Source organism: Heterocephalus glaber, unplaced genomic scaffold (genome assembly GCF_053883595.1).
Source record: "Heterocephalus glaber isolate CG9 unplaced genomic scaffold, H.glaber_assembly_v1.0 deba00000809, whole genome shotgun sequence".
Lineage (NCBI taxonomy): Eukaryota > Metazoa > Chordata > Mammalia > Rodentia > Bathyergidae > Heterocephalus > Heterocephalus glaber.
Genome location: NW_028258163.1, coordinates 3,548,558 through 3,571,279, shown reverse-complemented (window position 1 = coordinate 3,571,279; position 22,722 = coordinate 3,548,558). Strand labels below are relative to the sequence as shown.

At 43.2% G+C, this 22,722-nt stretch overlaps 1 protein-coding gene across 1 annotated transcript in view; it reads left to right on the top strand.

Annotated features, from left to right (window-relative positions):
- Window positions 1-19,773, top strand: part of Chp1 (calcineurin like EF-hand protein 1) — a 41,364-nt gene extending 21,591 nt beyond the window's left edge. The window contains exons 3-7 of the mRNA XM_004861596.4: window positions 729-809; window positions 5,037-5,164; window positions 12,488-12,549; window positions 17,611-17,733; window positions 17,872-19,773. Of these exons, the coding sequence (XP_004861653.1) occupies window positions 729-809; window positions 5,037-5,164; window positions 12,488-12,549; window positions 17,611-17,733; window positions 17,872-17,925 (448 nt within the window). The 3' untranslated portion in view covers window positions 17,926-19,773. The remainder of the gene's footprint in view (window positions 1-728; window positions 810-5,036; window positions 5,165-12,487; window positions 12,550-17,610; window positions 17,734-17,871) is intronic.
- The last annotated feature ends 2,949 nt before the right edge of the window (window positions 19,774-22,722 follow it).

The window sequence follows — 22,722 nt, the reverse complement described above, 5'->3', positions numbered from 1 at the left end:
AGCTAAACCCCCAGCCCAGGTCTTTTGTTTTTTGAGACAGGGTTTTGTTACATAGTTCATGCTGGCCTTGAACTCACTTTGTAACCCAGGCTGGCCTTGAATTCCTGGTGATCCTCTTGCCTCAGCCTCCCCAGTGCTGGTATTATAGGCATGCATCACCATGCCCAGACCAAGGCCTTTTTTTGTTTTGTTTTGAGACAGTCTGGATAAGTTGCTCAGTTGTTCAGGCTCTGCTCAAACTTTGGATGCTCCTGGCTCAGCCTCCCAAAGTGCTGAGATTACAGGTGTGGACCACTATGCCTAGCTTTGAAATCTACTTAACAAAGCTGTGGAACCTCCTCTAAGTTTTTACCCTGTATTCAAATTCTGTGGTATCTGGTACCTTTCATTAGCCATTCACTTTTCAGACTTAATAACTAAGTACGAAATGGTAATGTTCAAAGAATCATTTACTAGAGAACAGCCTAGTGTTTGCACGTCAGTTGGCTTATTGACCTAACCTGTGTGCTGAATTCACTGGAATGCAGCATGATCAAATTCGGCTTCTTCCACCCCAAGTTGAAAACTCTTGGCAGTTGTTGAAGTGCTATTCTTTGCAGTTATTTGATATAATTGTCACAGAAGTCAATTCCAGGAAATGATATTTTTGCTAGGTTGTACCCTGTTTCAGACTAAAGGAATTCATACCGAGGGCCAACAGTCTCTAACCAAAGGTGATTTCTTGGCAGCCGGGAAGATTTCCAGAGGATTCCAGAGCTTGCCATCAACCCCCTGGGGGACCGGATCATCAATGCCTTCTTTCCAGAGGGGTGAGTTGGGGCACTGGATGTACCTCCATCCTAAGGCCCTCTCAGCCTAAATTCATTGCTAATCTAAAGATATTGGTTGGATCATTTCAGGACCACCCCACCACCACCACTGTAAGAAACATCCCTGATTTTGTCATATCTAGATTATATCTTTTGTTATAATCTCCTCCCTGTTTGGTTTGGGGTTTTTGTTTCTGTTTTTGAGACAGGGTCTTGCTATGTGGTTCAGGCTGGTTTTAGACTCACTGTGTAGCCCATGCTGGCCTTGAACTCCAGGCAGTCCTTTTGCCTCAGCCTCCCAACTGCTGGGACTACAGGTGTGTGCCACCATGCCCCGCTTTTCCTCCCTGTTTTAAACTTCAGTATATATCTTCAAAATTCTGTCTTTAATCTCAGTTTATCATTGACATAGAGGACTTTTTAGAAACTTTTATTTGGAAATAATATCAAATTTATGGAAAAGTTGCCAAAAAATGATGACTGAAATATTTTATATTTTTTCATATTAAAAAATTGCGATCCAATGTGTAATTTATACTTACAGCACATATGAAGTCAGATTAAGTTTAAGTGCTTACAGCTCCTTGTGACTGGAACCCAAGAGGCTGAACAGTGCAGCTCTGCCTCTGTGCTTGCCACCCCTGTCCACTTCTCTCCACTCCCCACACACTCACACTTTCCCCTCTCTCCCCTCCTTCTCTCTGTGTGTACATGTAAACATCTGTATATATGTATATACACGTACATTCTTACATACCTTTTCTCTTGTGTGTTCACATCATTGTATTTCTGAGCCATGAACTTGAGAGCAGGGTGCATAGTCGTGGCCCTTTACCTCCGAACACCTCAGTGTGTTAGCTAAGAATAGGGACCGTGTTCCACCGCTTAGGTACTTTTTTTTTTTCATAGTGCTGGGGTTGGAACCCAGGTCCTCATGCATGCTAGGCAAGTGCTGCACCACTGAGCTATATATCTCCTGGTTCTATACTTCTATAAGCTTAACATTGATAAAATATTTCTAATTATTACTCTCTTTTATTTATGACCTATTAACCTGCTGTTATACTCCATCTTGGCTTATCCAGTAATCCCCTTCCTAGCATTCACCCCTCCAGTATAGAATTTAGTCTGGGTCACCTGTCATGTCTCTCTCTCTCTCTTTTTTTTTTTTTGTTGTGGTACCAGGGATCCAACTCAGGACCTTGCAAGGCAGGCGTGGTGCTACTGAGCTAAATCCCCAGCCCCCATCACGTCACTTTTTGGATTTTTTTTGTTACCGTGGATCGAACTCGGGACCTTGTGCTTGTGAGGCAGGTGGTGGAACCACTGAGCTAAATCCCCGGCCCTCCTGTCATGTCTCTTTAACCTCCCGTAATTGAACATTTCAAAGCTTTAATTTTACTTCCATGATATTTACTAAGAATACATTTCCTTCCCACTCAACACACCTACTTTTTAAAGTACAATTTTACTGTAAATTGTTTCTTTACTTGGGTTTGTCAACACAGAGCTGGGTGGCGGTGGAGGGAGCAGCGCTGGGGTCAGTGCTGGCTTGAATCCAGGGCCTTATGCATGCCAGTCAGTGTTCCACCATGAACTGCGTCCTCAGCCCACCCCCATCCATCTTTCCTTTTCTTTCTTTCTTTTTGTGACTTGGTCTCACTGAGCTGCTCAGGATGACCTCCAATTTACAATCCTGCCTCAGTTTTTGCAGTAGCTGGGTTATAGACATGTGCCTCTGTGTCCACTTGATAACTAGATTTTTTTTTTTTTATAACTAGATTTTTGATGTGCTTTGCTCCCTAACACACTGTTTTTAGAGTACTGAGTAAATATTTATTAAGCTTACTATATGGTCTTGTTTTAAGTAATCTCCTAAACAATCTCTTTCTGGTTCCAGGTGAATTGTTTATATAACCCAGTGGTCTTTAAAATGTTGCGTAGGTGGCAGTTCTTCCTTTGTGTTTTTGAGACAGGGTCTCTATGTAGCTCAGGTTGGCCTTGAACTCACAGAGGTCCTTCTGCCTCAGCTTCCTCAGTGCTAGGATTATAGGTGTCCACCAATATGCCCAGCTGTTGCCCATTCTTAATAATGAGATTGTTGGGGAGGACACTATCAGATAAAATGCCTGGAAAAAAAGTTTTAGACTCTGATTTGAGACTTGAAATGATGGGTTGGGAGGGACTGCAGGGCGTGGTAGCACACACCTGTAATTCCAGAGACCAAAGAGTTTGAGGCCAGCCTGGGTTACAGGTGAGTTCCTGTCTCAAAAATATGGGGGCGTGGGCTGGGGATTTAGCTCAGTGGTTTTGTCGCCTGCTGCGCAAGCACAAGGACCCGAGCTCGATCCCCAATACCAAAAAAAAAAAAAAAAATGGGGGCGACTGTGAGGGTGAGGAGGCGGGCATTCAGTTTTTATAAAGACCGAGGCCTGTTCTTTTCAAATGCATGTTGGGCCATAGTAACCTCACTCTCTCATACTCTCCCAGGTTTTTCCTGGTCTTTTTCCCTAAACTGCCTTGACTATTTCAGATGTGGTTTCTGTGCCATATTCTTCATTTTTCTGCTTTCACTTCCAGTGCCTTCAGAGCATTCATAGATAATGTTCATAGGTAATGTTCACAGGAATGCTCTGTACCCAGACCTTTTGCAGTGGACAGGAAACCCATAAAATCTCTTTGCCAAGTTTTCCTCACATTTCCTTAGTCACTCTGATTACTTGAAGAAGCAGCCTGGGAAAATCTGTTTACAAGGCCAAGCACTGGAATATACTTTACACCTGCCACCCTCTCCCAGTCTCCTGCAAGGTACGGTGCAGATGAGGAAGCAGCAGACAGACACCCCGGGATGCTCTCTGGACTGGCTGCACCTCTACTTCCTGCTTTACTTAGCTGATGTCTAGCTCCTGGGCTTTCATTTCTCCTCTAGTCTTACCATGGGTATTGCTTTCCTTTTGTTCTTTTAAGTTTAGGATTTGATAGTAGACCATTTGTAATTATTTCACTGTTATTTAGCGATGTTATGCTAGGTCATCTGTGTATTCATTAACCTGTTTATTCTGGCATATGACTCAAATATACTCTGTATTACTTGATTCTTCAGATCTTACCTTTTTGACCAGGTACTGTTTCATTAGTCATGTAGCAGCTACCCAGAGGAACTAAAGGTCATTCTTCTAAGAACTGTATAGTGAGCTCATGATCTGGCTTCTGAACTCTGCCAATAGAAGGTCTGAATTGTGTGTCTACCTGGCACATAAGAGACCTACGTGCCTTATCTAATCAGAGGGACATGCAAAGACTAGAACCTTTTTGAGGTAGTTATAGGAATCAGACCACCTGCTCTTTTTCCATGACTGGCTTAGATAAAGAAGCAATTCATTAATAGATAAAGAATGTCACAGGGGCCCAGGGATTTAGCTCAGTGGTTTCGCCGCCTGTTGTGCAAGCGGAAGGACCAGAGTTCGATTCCCGGTACCAAAAAAAAAAAAAGAATGTCACATGGGACTTTTCTTTAATGTTAAAGTACATTCTTTTTGTTTTTTTAAGTGAGGATCTTGCTATGTAGTTCAGGCTGGCCTTGTACTCACTATGTAGCTGAGGCTGGCCTCAAACTCACAGTGACCCTCCTGCTTCAGCCTCCTGAGTCCTGGGCGCCATCATGCTCAGTTTAGTGCATTCTTCATTTATTCAAGTTTTAGAAGTATTTCTCAGGGTTATTGATTAGCCTGTGGTACAATAAAAAGATTTTCTCTAGCCGGGCATGGTGACAAATGCCTATAATCCCAGCACTTCAGAGGCTGAGGCAGGAGGATTACCAAGAGTTTCAGGCCAGCCTGGACGACATAGTGAGTTTAAGGCCAGCCTAACCTACATATCAAGACCCTGTCTCAAAAAATAAATAAAAATTTAAAGAGCTCAAGATACAAAATTGTCTATACAGAGTATTTGTGATTACCCAAAAAGCAAAGAAAAATTAATGGAAGAAAGTGTATTCATATTTGGGCTTGGAATTTAGCTCAGTAGTTCCGTTGTCTGCCTCGCAAGCGCAAGGACCTGAATTCAATCCCCAGTACCAAAAACAAAACAAAAAAACAAACAAACATATTTGGGCTTGGATGTATGTAGCTTAGTGGGTTGGATCCCCAGCACCACACACACAAAAAAAGAAAACAAAAAACCCACCCTGATTAACATGATTTTCTGTTTTTAATATCTCCCATCCAGAGAGGACCAGGTAAATTTCCGTGGATTCATGAGAACTTTGGCTCATTTCCGACCCATTGAGGATAATGAAAAGAGCAAAGATGTGAATGGACCAGAACCACTCAACAGCAGAAGCAACAAACTACACTGTAAGGAGCTGGAGACACCTGGCGTAAAGTGTTTGCTTTGCATTTCTTACAAGTTAGCCTTTGACAGCCTTTATACCACCAGAGTGTTGAAGTGCTCAGTCCCTTGGGCTACACTGGCTGAGTTGGAATCCCAGCTATACCACTTTTTGGCCACAGAACTTTGGACACATTACTTAAGCTCTCTAAGCCTCGGTTTCCTTTCCTGAAAAGTGAGATATTAAGGAATTCTGCAGGAGATTGTCCTAAGGATTAAATAGGGGTTGGTTTGTTTGTTTTTGTACCAGGGATTGAACTCAGAACCTTGTGCTTACTAGGCAGGTACAGGCACCACTGAGCTAAATCCCGGGTCCTTATTTGTTTTTTGAGACAGGACCTGGAACTCGTGACTATCCTCCTGCCTCAGGCTGCCAAATGCTGGGTTAGTCACAGGCATGTGCCACCACCCCCAGTGGATTGAAAATGTTAGGAATAAAAATACGCCAAATGCTTTAAACAGTACCTTACGTATAATAATTATTCAATAAGTATGACCTGCTTTTGTTTTGTTTTGTTTTTTGAGACAAGGTCTCACTATATAGTTTAACCTGGCCTTGAACTCACTTGTAGCCTAGGCTGGCCTCAAACTCTTAGCAGTCTTCCTGCCTCAGCCTCCCGAGTGCAATTATTGTCATAATTGGTTGTGTGCCTACTGAATGCCAGAGACTATTTTAAGTGCTAGAATGACGGTAGAAAACAAGACCCAGACCCCATCCATAAGACATGCTGGCAGTTCTCCTCCTGTCTCAGAATTTGTTAGCTGCGGACATAACTTAAGTGTGGACAGACAGCTGGATTAGTGCAACATTGAATTTTTGTCCCCACGCCTCTTGCCTCCGGTATTTGGACACCCACTAAATTTCACTTCTACCCTGTTGGTTCATGTGATATCGCTCAATCCCTTACAACATTTTTCCAGGAAGTTGAAATTGAATTTCTTTTTTCTTTCAACACAAGTTGAAATAAAAGTACTAAAATATTGTTCAACCTTACCATAAGATTATGTTGCTTAAAGAAGGGCAGAAAACTTAAGTACAAACAAAATTGAGTATAGAAAAAAATTTAATGTACTATCCTTCAAATTTTTGGATAGTTCATGTTTATTTGTGAATTCCAGTTCCTTGTTTCAAGTCTAACTACTGTTTGAAGCCAGGCATGGTGGCACATACTTGTAATCCCAGCACTTGGTAGGATGAGGCAGGAGGATTGCTGCAAGTTCGAGGCCAGCCTGTGTAGCAAGACCCTGTCTCAAGCCCCACCCAAAAGAATATTTTTAAAAATATATAAATACTGTTTGAGACAGAGCTTTGTGCCAATGGTTTGTACTAAATATGTGCTAAAATGCTTGTCAAATCTGATTCTGACATTAATATGGTAGAAATTTTCTTATTAATACTGTCACTTCAGGAGTTGATCAGTAATTGAAAAATTCAGCCACAATACAAAATCATGAAAAAGAATAAATGCTTTATGAGTTCGATCCCTGGTACCAAAAAAAAAGAAAAACAGAATACATGCTTTAGCATTTTATTTTACTCTAAAATATTTAAAGCACATTCACTCCCCAGTGTTTTTGATGTAGAGGCATGCTGTGTTTTGTTTTGTGTAAGTCTGCTGATGACAGTTGTGTGACTCTTGTCCAGGGCACATGTACACTTGCACAGTGTAAGGTTTCTAGCTCCAGTATCTTTTCTAGTGCTGGGGAGCAAACCCCGGGCTTCATGCATGCCAGGCAAATCCTCTACCCCAGAGCTATACCTTTAGCTGCAGTTTATAAGAGAATACCACTTTTGTTTCTTTTCTTGTCTTTTTCAGGGCTGAGGTTCTAGCGATCAAACCCAGGGCCTTCCACATTGTAGGCAAGTGCTCTAACACAGCTCCAGCCCCAGCCCTATAGTTGCAGTTTCTTTTTTTTTTTTTTTTGGTCCTTGCGCTTGCGCAGCAGACGGCGAAACCACTGAGCTAAATCCCCGGCCCCTAGTTGCAGTTTCTTAAAATGTGGAGAACCTAAAAATAATGAATCTATCTGAAAACAGAATCTTTCTAGGTGTTTTTTGGGGCATTTTTGGCCTGGACTACATGGTAAGATTGCCTGAAAATCTAAAAAGGGCTGGGGATGTAGCTAGGCCAGCCTAGGCAACATAGGAAGACTCTGTCTCAAAAACAGTCTTTGTTATAATGGTGGTTTTCAGTGCCCTCAGATTTGAAATTGTGTTCTTGTAGATGTGCACTGATGTGTCTCTGGGCTCCACAGTGAAATCCAGCTCGCTGTGTGTGTTTGCACCTATTCTCATGCTGAGTGGCGTATTTCTGTTGCAGTTGCTTCGTGGTGCATTGGTATTGGTGTGGGTGTGGGTAGAGGTGCTACAGAGCAGGCAGTCACCATGCATGGTAACATCACTTTAGATTTACCCCTTGTTCTCATTCATGTGCACCAATGTAGTACATCCCATTTGTTTTGTTAGATTAGTCCAAATGTGGAGCCCTGTGTCATACCACTAGCAGCCTCTTTTTGGTGTACTGCACTTGCTATATTTTGAATATTACAGCCAACTGCACACACAGAAAACCAAAGCAGACATTAAGTATCTTCCTGAAGTGGGGCATAGTGGGGCATGCTTGTAATCCCAGCACTTTGGGAGGCTGAGACAGGATGGTTACTGGTTCTAGCTGAGCCTGGGTAACTTAGCCACTTAGTGAGACCCTTAGCTCAAAATAAAAAGGGCTGAGGATATAGCTCAGTGCAAAGGCTCAAGGTTCAATCCCTAGTACTGCAAAAGAAAAACAAAGCAAAAAAATCTGAGATCTATTTTATACCAACAAAGGCCATGGAAGGAATACACATAGAAAAGCATGTGAATGGATTTCTCTTTTTGTCTTTTGTTTTTATTCTTTTTGGAGGGAGGCAGGATCTCATGTGACTCAGGCTGGCCTCCACCTCCTGGGCTCAAATAGTGTCTTGTGTCAGCTTTCATAGTAGCTGGTAGTACACACATCTGTCAGGTATAGGTGGTTCACACCACCACACTTGGCTTGTTTTTACATTTTATTTAGGGATAATTAGATTGACAGACAGTTGCAAAAGTATGCAGAAGCAGTGTCCATACACCCTTCATCCAGGCTACCACAGCAGTAACAACATCAGAGCCAGGAGATTGACATTGATATGATCCAGACCATGTTCACAGTTGTCCACAGAGGCGTGTGTGTAGTTCTGTGCAGTTTTATAACCTATGTAGCTTCATTTATCCACCACCACATTCAAGAAACAGAACTACAGGACAACTTACACCCTTCACAGCCACACCTCCACCCTTCCCTCTTCCACCCTCAATTTTTTTCCCTAGTACCAGAGCTGAAACCCAGGGCCCCCTGCCCGCTAGGCAAGCACTCTACCATTGAGCTATATCCCCAGCCCTTTTACATTTTTTTTTCCTTTTACATTTTATTTTGAGACAGTATCACACTCGTTTGCTCAGATTGGGCTCAAAACTTGCAGTCCTCCATCTCAGCCTCCTGTTTAGCTGGAACCACAGACAGTAGCCACTGTACTTGACATCCCATTCCATTTTTAATCCCTATTTTTTGCTATTACAAATAAAGCTGGCAACCACTAATCTATTCTAACTCTGTAGTTTTCTTACTTTAAGATACATTGACTCAGCCAAGTGTGGTGGCACACACCTGTAATCCCAGCACTCAGAAAGTTGAGGCAGGTGGTTTTCAATGAGTTCAAGGCCATCCTGGGTTACATAGAGTTCAAGGCCAGCCTGAACTGTGTAGCAAGACACTGTCTCAAAAGAAAAAAAAAAAAAAGAGAATATTGGCCCAAATGGTAAGTTATTAGTGTGAGTCCATGTATTTTATTAGCATTCTTGGGGGAGGTATGTGTGGTAGTAGGGATTAAACCCAGGAGCACTCTGCCATGGAGCCACATCCCCAGCCCTTTATAAAATTGATTTTTATTTTCAGACAGGGTCTTGCTAAGTTGCCCCAGCTGGGCTTGAACTTGCCATCCTCCTGCTTCAGCCTCCTAGAGTGCTAGGATTATAGGCGTGTGCCATTTTGCCTGGCTGCCTCTCAAGTATTTTGCCTTTGGACATCAGAACATCCATGTACTGAAAAGATTAGGTTGTAAAGAAAATCAAAAAATTTACATTACGTCCTTATTTCTTAAAGTGTGTTCCTTAGAACACTAACAGCTTTTTGGAAAACTGCAGGGCATGTTAGCACGTTAAATGTAAGAACTGTATGGTTGGCCAGGGATGTACCAGCCAAAAGGTCCTGAATTCAATCCCCGGTACCAACAACAACAAAAAACCATACGGTAAATAAACCTGGTCAACATCAAGTACCTTACTATTTTTTTTTATATATACTGGGTATTGAACTCAGGTCCTTGTACTTGTGAGGCAGGCAGTGGCACCACTGAGCTAAATCCCCGGCCCTGTTGGTTTTTTTTCAATGGTACCAGGGATCAAACTTGGGACCTTGTGAAGTTTTTTTTTTTATAAGTTTTATCCCATTCCCCTCCTCAATCCCCCTCTGTTAGGGGTTTTTTGTATCTTAAAATTAAATGTGTTTCCAAAAAAAAAAAATTAAATGTGTTTCTGCAAAAGCTAGGAAATCTTCTAGAGGTATCCCATATTACCAGGGATAGTCCCCATCACATCAGTGGGTTTTTCCCCTCTAAGCGACTCTCACATGCGTTTCTGTCATTTCAGGCAATGGTCAGTACTATTGCAGAGGTCAAAAACTCAAATGCTGAAAAAAACCAAAAACTTCATGCTGATAGGAAGCAAGTTTGGGCATGGTAGTGCATGCCTGTAATACTTAGCACTTGGAGGCTGAAGTAGGAGGCTTACCAGGTATTCAAGGCCAGCCTGGGCTACATAGTGAGACCCTGTCTAAAAAAACCAAGAAAAGAGCCGGGGATTTAGCTCAGTGACATCATAGCTGCCTCAAAAGCACAAGGTTGTAAATTCGAGGCCCAGTACCAAAAAACAAACAAACAAGAAAAAAAGACAAGAAGTGACTTAGCAGTCTAAGCAGGTGAGGCATGCAGGGCAGAAGGCCAAGGCCTTCTTTTTTTTTTTTTTTTTTTTTTTGGTGCTGGGGATCGAACTTGGGTCCTTGCGCTTGCACAGCAAGCAGCGAAACCACTGAGCTAAATCCCCAGCCAAAGGCCTTCTTTTTTTTGAGACAGGGTCTCGCTATGTAGTTCAGGCTGGCCTTGAACTCAGTATGTAGCCCAGGCTGGCCTCAGACTTGCTGCAGTTCTCACCATGTCCGGCCCTTTTTTTTTTTAGTATGACATACTTGAGTGGACACTGAGAAAAACATCTTTAGACAACCTAATTACTAATATATGAGTTGAAGATTAAAAATGACAAAGTTGCCAAGTATAGTGGTACACGCCTAAAGTCCCAACACTAAGTAGGCTGAGGCAGGAGGATCTCTGAGGTTGAGGCCAGCTTGGGCTACATAGTTCAAGGCCAGTCTGAACTACCTTATCTCAAAAAACCAAACCAATTTGATTCCCAGTACCAAAAAAATAACCAAACCAAAACACCAAAAAAAGAATGACCAAGTTATTTTAATCTCTTAACTTTTTTAGGGTTATTACCTGAAAGTTTGGACATTTAAAAAGTAGTAGGTAGGGCCGGGAATTTAGCTCAGTGGTTCCGACGCCTGCCTCACAAGTGCAAGGTCCCGAGTTTGATCTGTGGTACCAAAAAAAAAAGTAGTAGCTAACGTGGATGTGGTGGCACATGCCTGCCTGTAATCCCACCATTCTGGGAGGCTGAGGCAGGATAATCTCAAGTTTGTGCCCAGCTTGTCCAGCTGAGCAACTTGGCAACACCTTGTCTCAAAATAAAAAGGGCTGAAGATGTAGTTCAGTTGTAAAGTGTCTCTGAGTTCTGTGTTCAGCACTGGAAAGAAGGTAATTTTTCTGCTAATTAAATTAAATTACGCAAGCGCAAGGACCCGAATTCAATCCCCGGTATCAAAAAAAAAAAAAATTGAAAGAAAATTTTTTTTAAAAGTCTCTCCCAACTACTATCTCCCTGCAGAATTCTGCTGCATACTTTACAAAGAATAAATTAGATTTTCCTAATTTTTAGAAAAATTGTTCTAAGATTTTTACTTCAGCTTTTAGTGGACTCACCCTAGAGTAGGCAGTGTCCACCAGACCACGTACTCTGAGAACAGTGTCTAACCCGCAGGGTTACTGACTGGAGCGATGAGGACCACAGGTCTTAACCACTTACTTGAAATGATCCAAACCACCCTGAATTCAGCTGATGGTGAGACAGTCACTTCCTCAGTGTGACACTTCTCACAGTGCCCAGCAAGTCATCCAGTGTCGACCCATTGTTGTCAGAATAACTGGTCAGTGATTTGACAAAGACAGGATGATTACTGCTCTCCTCATTTCTTTCTCTTCTTTCTTTCTTTTCCTTTTCTCTCTTTTTTGTTTGGGTTTTTTTTGGTTTGGTTTAGTTTTTGTTTGTTTTTAATTTTTTCTCTTATACGGGCACAATTGAAGCCCTCCTCTGACCTACTCTCTCGAAGGTTCTCAGTTGTTAGTGAGGGAAACATGAGGCAGCCAGGAGCCCATCAGGGTCTCACTTGAGCTCTTTACCTGCAGGACTCCCAAGTGGTTGGGATTCTTTAAATCTGGCTCAGGGGCCCAGGGCAGTGTTCCCAGAGGAGCACTTTGGGCTGCTTGGTACCGGTCCCAGGGTGGGCTGAGCATCAATTCCTCAGAGCTGTGCACAATGGGTTTGATGGTTTGCATGAGGGGACCTGACCTACTGAACCATGTCAAGCTTGATTTTTGTTGTTTGGGTTTTAAATTTTCTTAAATATTCTAGGATAAGACAAGGAACACTTGGTTTTCTCTTTTTTTGTCAGGGTGGGGAGAGGTTTCTCTTTTTATGAAATTTTCTTGCTTGTTGGAAAATAGACCACATTCCACCGACCTCTACTGTGCCATCAAGTCTCCTTTCTTTTTTTGAGACAGGGTCTCTCTGTGTAGTTCAGGCTGGCCTTGAACTCACTAGGTAGGCCAGGCTGGGATTATAGGCGTGTGCCACCACGCCTGGCCAGTTCTCCATATTTTAATTGTTACAGTGTTTTTAAGTCCTACAAGTCAAGACAGTTGTCTTGGGAAATCTGTTAGCTGGCTATCGCTGTTCTACATGGTGTCCTTTACATGTTTAGTTCCTTGAGAAGGGGCAGAACACTACAGAAGTCCCACTAACTTCAATTTTTCTCTACCAGTTGCTTTTCGGCTGTACGATCTGGATAAAGATGACAAGATCTCCCGTGACGAGCTGTTACAGGTATGTGGGAGCACTCCAGGGAGACTTGTGTTTTGTGCCCTGGCTGCTTATTTTTGTGATCAGGAATTGTTCTTTCTTTTACCAACCATTAACACCTACTGTGTACAGAGTCCCACACTAGATGAAAGGCGAGCATGTCACCTGGGAAAACTTGAAATGGCTCATTGAGTCATCCCAGACATGTCTTCACCATTTAAAGGCTGCCTGAATGTCTGCAGTGCTGACTAACAGGTGAAATATGTAACATGGTTTTAGGTCATGGATGTCCACCCTTTTGGCTTGCCTGGGCAAGATCAAGAGATCTTGGGCCACCTATAAAATATATAATGTAATTAATGAATATATAAGTAACAAGACCAGCTGGGTGTGATAGCGCATGCCTGAGGCTGAGGCAGGAGGATTGCTGTGAGTTCAAGGCCACCTTGAGCTACATAGTGAGTTGAAGGCCAGGCTGAGCTACATAGTGAGACCCTGTCTCACAAAACAAAAAAATTAAAAAGTAACAAAACTCTTTTTTTTGTTTATTCATTTGTAGTTATTTTTATTTGTAGCACAAGGAATTGAACCCCAGGCCTTCGCACTGAGGTACATACCCAGCCCATTTTGCGGGGTGGGGGGGTTGGGGGGGGTGAGGATTTGGTACCAGGGATCAAACTCAGGATCTGTGCTTGCAAGGCAGGCAGTAGGACCACTGAGCTAAATCCCCGGCCCCCCATTTTTATTTTTTTAATTTAATTTAATTTTTTTTTACCAGGGATCAAACTCGGGTCCTTGCGCTTGCGCAGCAGGCGGTGAAGCCACTGAGCTAAATCCCTGGCCTATTTTTTTAATTTTTTAAAAAATGTTTTTGGTACTGGGGATCAAACTCAGGACTGCACTTGCAAGGCAGGTGGCAGCACACTGAGCTACAATCCCCGGCCCAGCCCTTTTTTATTTTGAGACAGGCTCTCCAAGTTGCCCAGGCTGGACTAGAACTTGCTGTCCCACTTCAGCCTCCCAGAGTGCTGTGATTATAGGCATTCACCACCACGCCCCACTATGTCAAAAAATTATTGACCTAATTTTAGTCTTCATGTGCTTCACCCTTCAAAATAGCTGTTCACAAATGTCTATATTGCCAAAAAAGCAAAAATCACAAATTCAAGCTCTTCCTGGACAATGTAGTGACTTAGGAAGACCCTGTCTCAAAATTTTAAAAAATTTAAAATGCTGGGGACATAGCTCAGTGCAAAGAAGTAGCAATAGAAGCTGATTCAGCGGTTTCCTCAGGGAGAAGGGTTTGTCTAACTGGGAGTTGCTCTACATGGGCTCCTGAGGTCTTGAGAGATCCTTTGGCCCAGATCCAGCTGTCAAAAAGATGTTTTGGGCATGGAGGGCCGACTTATTTTCTACTATTAGGGCAAAGAAAGCCTGCAGCAGGAGTGGGGGGAGACTGTGTGACTTGGTGCCATTCAGTGCCACTAGAGTGTCCTGGGCCCCAGAATGAAGGGAAATGTGCCCCTAGATTATCAGGGTACCAGACATCTAGTTCTATCCAAGCACAAAGAGGATATGAACATTTTGCCAAAGTGAAAGAAAGAACAAAGTTTATCTTTCTAGATGCTGCAATTTCTAACACATTTGGCAATTTGCAGTGCTTAGTTACTTGGTGGTTGTTAAAAAGTTTATGGTGAGTTTATCCTAAGGACTGGTCATGTTTTGTTTTGTTTAGACAGGGTCTTGCTGTGTAGTTTAGGGTGGCCTTGAACTCACTGTATAACCCAAGCTGGCCTTGAACTTGACGGGGAGCCTCCTGCCTAGGCCTCCCCAGTACTGGGATTACACATGCCCCAATTACACACCCCATATTTCTTTTCTTTTTTTTTTTTTTTTTGGGTACCGGGGATTGAACTCAGGTCCTTACGCTTGCAAAGCGATCGGTGGAACCACTGAGCTAAATCCCTGGCACCCCATATTTCTTAATGTGATTGCTGTAAAATATCCTGGTTCAACTTTTGGAGGGTTGGGGTTTTTTTAATTTTTGGGGGGGGGGTCAATTTTAAATAGATACTGTTTATCATTTATACTTCAGTAAAGATAGTTGATGGGCAGGGTATGTAGCTTAGCAGCGGGTCCTGAGTTCAATTGCCGCACACACACACAAAAAAGATAGTTGCTACTCCCTAACTCATTTTATGAGACTAGCATAACTTTTTTTTTTTTGGTACCAGGTATGGAACTCAAGACCTTACACTTACAAGGCAGACGGCGGGAGACTAGCATAAAACTTTGACATAAAAACCTTGTAACAATAGTAAAAGAAAAGAAATTTACAGCTGGACACTGTGGCACATGCCTGTAATCCCAGCTACATGAGATACAGTTGCAGGAGGATTGTGAATTTGAGGCCAGCCTGGGCAACTTGGTGACATTAGCAACAACCTTTCTCAAAAAATAAAAAGGCTGGTGATGTAGCTCAGTGGATCCCTAGGTTTGTTTTCCAGTTCTGCCCCACCAAAAGAAAATGTTTTTAGATTATTGCTGGTTGTGGTGGTGCATGCCTGTAATCCCAGCACTTGGGAAGCTGAGGCAAGAGGACTGTTGCAAGTTTGAGGCCAGCCTGGGCTACATAGCAAAACCGTGTCTCAAAAATTAAAAAGGGGGGGATGAGGATTTAGCTCAGTGGTTCCGCCACCTGCTTCGAAGGCACAAGGTCCCGAGTTTGATCTCCAGTACCAATAAAAATAAGTAAGGAAGGAAGACACTAAATACAGCAGTATGTGAAAACAGCACGATATTATTATAGCCAAGGTGGTTTTACAGTTGAAATTCATTACCATGTTAATACACTAAGGAATTCATTACCATGTTAATAAGGAAAAACGTTGGTCTTTTCCTTTGAAAAAACCATTTAATAAAATTCATAATTTTCAAAAACCCTTATAAAACCAGAAACAGAAGGAACTTTTCTTAAATTGACAGTGACTATATACAAAAACCCTCACCAAGCTGAGCATGGTGGTACATGCCTATAATACCAACACTCAGGAGACAGGATTGTTGTGAGTTCAAGGCCACCCTGGGCTACATAGTTCAAGGGCAACCTGAACTACGTAATGAGACCCTGTCTCAAAAAACTAAACCAGAGGGGCCGGGGATTTTCATTGATTTCAGCGCCTGTCTTGCAAGCGCAAGGTCCCAAGTTCGATCCCCAGTACAAAAAAAAAGCCTAAATCAGGGCTGGGGATTTAGCTCAGTGACACCATGCCTGCCTGGCAAGCACAAGTTCCTGAGTTTGATCCCCGGTACCAAAACAGAACAAAACCTCTTACCAGCCAGGCACGGTGGCATAGGCCTTTAGTACCAGCACTCAAGAGGCTAGTTTCCCACTTGCTAATAAACTTCCCAGGGGAACTGTGAGTGGCAGCTTGAGCAGGGGGTAGGAGCACTGGGCTGGGAATGGAGACCTGGCAGACAGCTCCTGCCACTGGTCACTGGGACCCAGATCAGCCCATCTCTGGTCCTGGGATCATTAGTAGACCAAATGCAGTGGCATTTAAGATGCACCACAGCCGTCCCCCACTACTGCTGCAACCTGCACATACATAACCCAGTTCTGAGACTCTAAAAATATAATACTTAGGAAATAATGGGAACAAGAGCTGAAGAGGCTACAGTGTGAGGATGGATTCCTCTGTTTGGCCATTCTGTAAGGGAAGAGAGCAGTGGCTTGGCCCAAGTGGTCTTTGCTAGATCTGCCATTTTTTAAATCTTTCAGTTGTACATTTTGTACCTAAAATACTCAAATTCCCAATTTTCTAGAGCTGGTTTTTAACTGAGTAGAGTGACATGTGCAAATTAATAGCAACTACTTGGGAGGCTGAGGCAGGGGAATCACAAGCCCAGGAATTGGAGCCCAGCCTGGGTAACAGAGTGAGACCGCCATCTTAGTAAACAAAACAAAGAGCTAGAAATGTGATAGTGCATTAGCCAAGTATGTACAGGCCCTGAGTTCAAACCTTATGACTGCTTGAAAAAAAAAAAAAAAACGGACATGGTGGTATATGTCTGTGTTCCCAGCACTCGAAGGCTGAGACCCAAGGATCCTGAGCTCCTGGCTGTCCTGCACCACTTAGTAAGAACCCCTTTTTAAAATACATTTTTTAAAGGGTGCACACCCCTGGGTTCAGTCCCCAGTGCTGAAAAACAAACAAAAAAACTTGTGGCAAGTGGGGTTCTTCATTACGTTTGATACATTTAGTGAAATAGTGTTAAATTCTTTCAATTCTGAAAGTTCTTTAAATATGCTTATTATTGCTGGGTATGGTGGCACATGTCTCTGATCCCAGCAGTAGAGAGACTGAGGAGGATCCCAAGATCAAAGACAGCTTGAGCTACATAGAAATACCCTGCCTCAAAAAAAAGGTACTTGAGCTGGGGATTTAGCTTAGTAGCACCGTGCCTGCCTCGAAAGTGCAAGGTCCTGAGTTCGATCCCCAGTACTCCCCCCCAAAAAAGTGCTAATTATTTTTCAAAGAGAAGGCCTTGGCAGGTATAGTAACCCTTGAAGGGTTAATCCTTTATGTTTCTTGGGTCGTACCCTGGCTTAATACGGCTCCTTAAAAGGGGACTTCATTGGGAAGGGATTCCAGAGAGTTCCATCAAACTGAACTTGTTTTCCTTATGCAATAGAAGTCTGCAGATAGGTTGACTAGAGTGGTACAGTAACTGCATAATATCCAGCTGTCTGGTGCTGTTGTATTTTTGTTCTGGCACACATAGCACACATGATACACTTCACAGCCCCAGAATGGCTACTGTGCCACCCGATCTGCATCCTGTGCAGGAAGAATAGGAACCAGCAAAATGTGAAGGACTCTTCCCCTAGTGAGGTGTTACCTTCCTATTCAGTGCCTTGGCCCACATCATTGTCTCAAATAGCCTAGATGAAAAGAAGATAGAGTTCTGACTGTTAAATGTAAAAGAATCAGAGAAAAGGGAGTTGAGACAGCTTTCACTTTAATCTAGTAAAGTCCCTGTGATTCTCAAGGTCCCAGCAGTGCCCACCTCTTGATCTTGTAGGTGCTACGCATGATGGTTGGCGTGAATATCTCAGATGAACAGCTGGGCAGCATTGCAGACAGGACCATTCAGGAGGCTGACCAGGATGGGGACAGTGCCATATCTTTCACAGAGTTTGTCAAGGTCAGTCAGTCACCTCTTGTTTGTTTTGAAAAAGTTAAATTATACTGTGTAGGAGGGAGGAGAAGGTATTATTTGGGAATGTATTTGGGATGGTTTTGTGCTTCCTAACTGTAACTGGGTTTGATTTTCTTACTCCAGGTTTTGGAGAAGGTGGATGTAGAACAGAAAATGAGCATCCGGTTTCTTCACTAAAGGACACAGACCAAACTATTCCTTGCTGTCTAGTATTTAAGAACTGGAACTTCAAGAGTCCTCCTGTCCACCCATCCCACCTCTATCCCATCTCTATCCCATCTCTTCCCTTCTCCCGAAGTACCACTGCTGTTGCATGATGACCCCACATGATTGCCCATCCAGACCCACCCTGTGTATAAACCTGCCTTACAGAAGGGTTCACCTGGCCTCTTTCTGTTCTGTAGCTGTCCACCACCTCTTTATTTCTCAGCACCATCTTTCCTTCTTGTGCTGCGAAACACCACCCATCCATCCAGTCCGAGAAGGGGAGAGGGAATCATGCCTGGATCGGGCCAGCAGAGCTCTCGCTGTGTGGACGTGTAGCTGTGCTGTCCTCGTGTGCATCCTTGCCTTTCCATTTCCTTGTCACCCAGCCTGCCATCCTGCTGACCCTCACAGTGCACCCTGTTCTACTTGGCGCCCCAAGCTATGCCTGTTAAATCTGTTTCTGACTTGGGAGGATGGTTCTGAGGTCTGGCAGTTTTATCTACCTTCCCTCTTAAATGGGTCTCCAGGATGCTGCCTTTCTAGGAACATTTCAGGAGCCAACACTTCTCTTGGAAGAATGTGACCCTCTCATCTCTTGCACTGTTTGTCATCAAAGGGCTTCTTGGTGGAAATGACCTTGAAAGGTCACCTTGGTGGCTTTCCCAGGTCACTGTACCTCTGGCTTCTGATTCTCAGCTTATGCACCTACATGGCCTCTCTGATGAGTGCTGTGCAGGTCTGCTTGGCTTTGGGTCACCGTCACCACCAGAGTGGCTGCAGAGTTGTTGGGACCATCTTGTGACTCTTTGAGCAAAGAAACCAGGAGCCCCTTAGCACCTCCTGCACTCACACTGCAGCATGGCGTATGCCTTGGTGTGATGACACAGGAAGATCTCTCCCTTTACATTTCCAAGTAGAGCAGCTAGTGTCACGGAAGTGCCTAACTTATCCCAGTCCAAGAGAATTAAAGATTAGCCTCAATGTCCTGAAGTTCTACACAGAATTCTTGTTTTGGGGGTTTTTTTTTGGGGGGGGGGTGGTACTGGTAATCAAACTCAGGACCTTGCGCATGTGAGGCAGGCAAGGCAGTAGAGTTAAATCCCCAGCCCACAAAATTCTTTATGAATTTTCCACTTGGCAGTTGTTAATGCGGAAGCCATAGTCAGCTCCTACTACAGCCCAAAGCATTGAATGTATTGTCTTTGCTGCCTGGTTACATGACCCTTCTAGCTCCTGTCTGGACCACTACTAATCCCTTGGGGACAAGGGGTCTGGCACTGGTGGCACTGAGGTCATTAAGTGAGCCAGAGCAATTTCTCTGCCAAAGCCAGCTTAAACCCCATTGAATCGGGCCGTTGCTGTCTTCTGTTTTGTGAGTCCCTTCGTCCATACATCTGCCCTTGAGTGACTCTGACTGGCTGCTTGCTTGCTTGTTCCCTTGCTGTCCAAGATGTGTGAACAGTTCTTTAGGAGAGGAACTGCTAAAAAATACCAGTGCAAAGGGATGAACAAAGGTGGGGAACAGGAGTGGCCAGGCTGGATGGCGTAAGTATAAATGCACGAGAAATTCTTTGTGATGTATCACTCTGGCTTTTTGATCAGCGTGAAGTAATATGGGAATTATATAAAAGGGAAGAACTGTATGATAGTGACCTGCTAGGAGTCAGAAACTCCTTGGTTTGTATATTTAAACTTCCTAAGATTATGGCTTTCCCCTTGCTTGACTGTATAGCAAACTGTTTTAATCCACAGTTGTGCCTTACTGTCCCATTAAAATTGTATTGTTCATTCTGTCAATAAATACTCGTTAAAATAAAATGACTTAGGGTTTTTCTCTATGTCTTTTACAAGAATTTTGTGTAGTTCAGTCTCCTTCATGTTGAAGTCATGAGCAGTGTCTGCCCAGCTCAGGTTTGTGTGTGTACCATGCAATCCAGGGGACTCTGCTCATCCCAGCCTGTGGAGTAGAAGATTCACCCAGAGGCTCACATTGTCTGCCTCCATCTACAGCTTTGTCACCCTTCCCCACTTCTTATTTATTCCAAGTAAAATTCAACTTCTTTTCTTGACTCCCTAGAACCAAGAAGGGAACTTTACAAAGGAGGAGATGCTAAGAAAAACTGGATAGCCCATAGATATTCTGTAAATCAGTTAATCCAAAGCAGCCTGCCTATTCACCCTTAAGGATTTATAACACAAGTCTGTAAGACAAACCTCAAGTCCTCAGCATCTAAAATGTGCCAAAGGGCTGGGGATTTAGCTCAGTGGTTCAGCCGCCTGCCTCACAGGTGCAAGATCCCAAGTTCGATCCCTGGTACCAAAAAAAGAAAAGTGCCATAGCTGATGGAGGAGAGAAGAGAACATAAAAGGAATTAAGATGTTACGTACATGTACCAATTTCCCAGACAAATGTAATCATTATACTACAGATGTACTAATAAAAATTAAAATAATAAAATGTGCAATTGTTTATAGGCTTAAGCTTCAGTATGATGAGAATGTACATAAGTGGGTTTGGTTTTGGTTTTGGTTTTGGTACCAGAGATCGAACTTAGGACCTCATTCTTGGCAGACAGGCGCTGTGCTGGTGAGCTAAATCCCCAGCCCAAAAATATACCTAAGTGAAACATCCCTGAAAATAAAAAAATTAAATGTTACTGCATGTAATTCAGGCAATGCCTGGATTTTTGTAATTAAATGGTGTGTATTCTGATTGAGTTCAGTGACCTGGTTTGTACAGATGTCATATCTTCCTTGTCTTGGACACACATGATTATGGTATACAAAGGATCAGTGAGTCAGTCTTCTTTGAAAGGACTGGAAAGTGATCTGGGGATGCAGGAGACAGGAGGAAGGGAAAAGGTTATAAAAAGGATCAACATGTGATATGTGTATTACCAGTTCCCCCCAGATGAATGGGTAAGTACTGTGTATCACAGTATACTAACACAATTTTGAGGAAGAAAATAGAAATGGTTGTGGTCACATGGTTCAGAGGCTTATCTGAAAACACCTTTAGGAATTGAAGAGAAAGCAGTGTTTGTCAAGATGCTGAATTTCTTGAGGGTGAGAGTTATCTTTCAGGTTTTTTTTTTTTCAGTAATAGTGATTGAACTTAAGGCCTTCACATTGAGCCATATCCCGAGACCTTTTTTTTTAAAGTGAATGTTTTATTTTGAGACAAGGTCTCACTTAGTTGCCAAGGAATTTGAGGATCACTGAGATGCTGAAGTATGGCACGTTAGTACTCCTTTCAAGTGTTTCAAGGCCTCATTAAATTTATGCATACAGTCATTGATATGGGCACACAGTTACTGCCTCCTCCTTCCTTCCCCTGGCTAGGTGCTCCCTTCTTCCTGCTGAGGCGCGCCCAGCTGGGCACTCTCTGTGACCTGGTGCTCCCAACTTTCTCTCACCTTGCCTCTTCCAGGTGTTTGGCTGGGGGCTGGGGTAAGACGGCTTTGTAACGTTTGCGGTTTTTCGTTCTTTGGCCAGCAGAGAGAGCAATTGCGCTTCCCAATGGCTCACCTGTCAACACACTCCATTCAGTAACAGGTAGTTCATAGCGGTTTGTCCAATGTTGCCTTTTGAATGGATTTGTTTTGAGCATATGGTGGCGGTACCACAGGAGTGATGGCGTGTCCTATGCAGTGTACAGTATAAAAAGACACTCAAATTGTCCCAAATTTGAGCTAAGGGAGCCCCTTTAAGCTGGATCCAGTTTTTTGGGAGGTTTTTTGTATCTTTCCTGTGTCCCTTGGTAGAACTGGAAACAGCAATTCCAAATAATGGTGACTTTATTTTTTTGAGACAGGGTCTCACTTTGTAGTTCAGGCTAACCTTGATTTTTGTTTTGTTTTGTTTTGGTAGCTGGGAATGAACTTGGGACCTTGCACTTTTGAGGCAGGCGCCAGAACCACTGAAATAAATCCCCAGCCCTAGTGTCTATGTTTTTAAGGATTACACCCATGTAAAAGGAGGCCTTCTTGGCCCTGCCAAGTTCCCTAATGAGTGTCATCTCTTCATGATGGATCACTGGAACATTGCTGCTCCAGGACCTCTGAAAGGGGCTGGAAGTCAGCTCTGTCATCACCAGCACCTATGTCATCCTCTGGGTGCTGCTGGGCTCCACTATCTTTTTTTTTTTGGTGCCAGGGATCAAACTCAGGACCTTGTGGTTGTGAGGCAGGCGCGGTGCCACTGAGCTAAATCCCCAGCCCTCCATTATCTTTTTTTGGTATTGATACGGAAATGTGGAAAAGTTTTAGATAACAATATATTGAATATTAAGGTAGTTGTAGAAGCAAAATAAGTAATGTGTTCTTTTAAGATTTGCTTTTCCTGTAACTCCTTGTTTAAGGTGAGGATTATCTGACTCTAACCAGTAACTTCATTAACCGAACAAAGTTACCATGCCAGGGTGAATTTACAATGTATATGGCCTGTCTTGTGTCTGTGACTTGTAAATAGGAACTGGAATTGTATTTACATATCAAAGACCACTAGGGATGAGATAATGGCTAAAAAGGATATAAAAAGGGAAATGCTGAACAAAGGGGGCATGGATATTGGATATTGACCAGACTGGTTTCTGGCATTCCCACCTGTTCGCGAGAAGAAATTTTATTATTTTATCCGAATTCTGTGTCTCTGTGTATTTCTTTCCGAGATTTCTGCAACAGTATCAGGGATCGAACTCAGGACCTTGTGCTTTCGAGGCAGGCAGTGGAACCACTGAGCTAAATCCCTGGACCCCTCCATTATCTT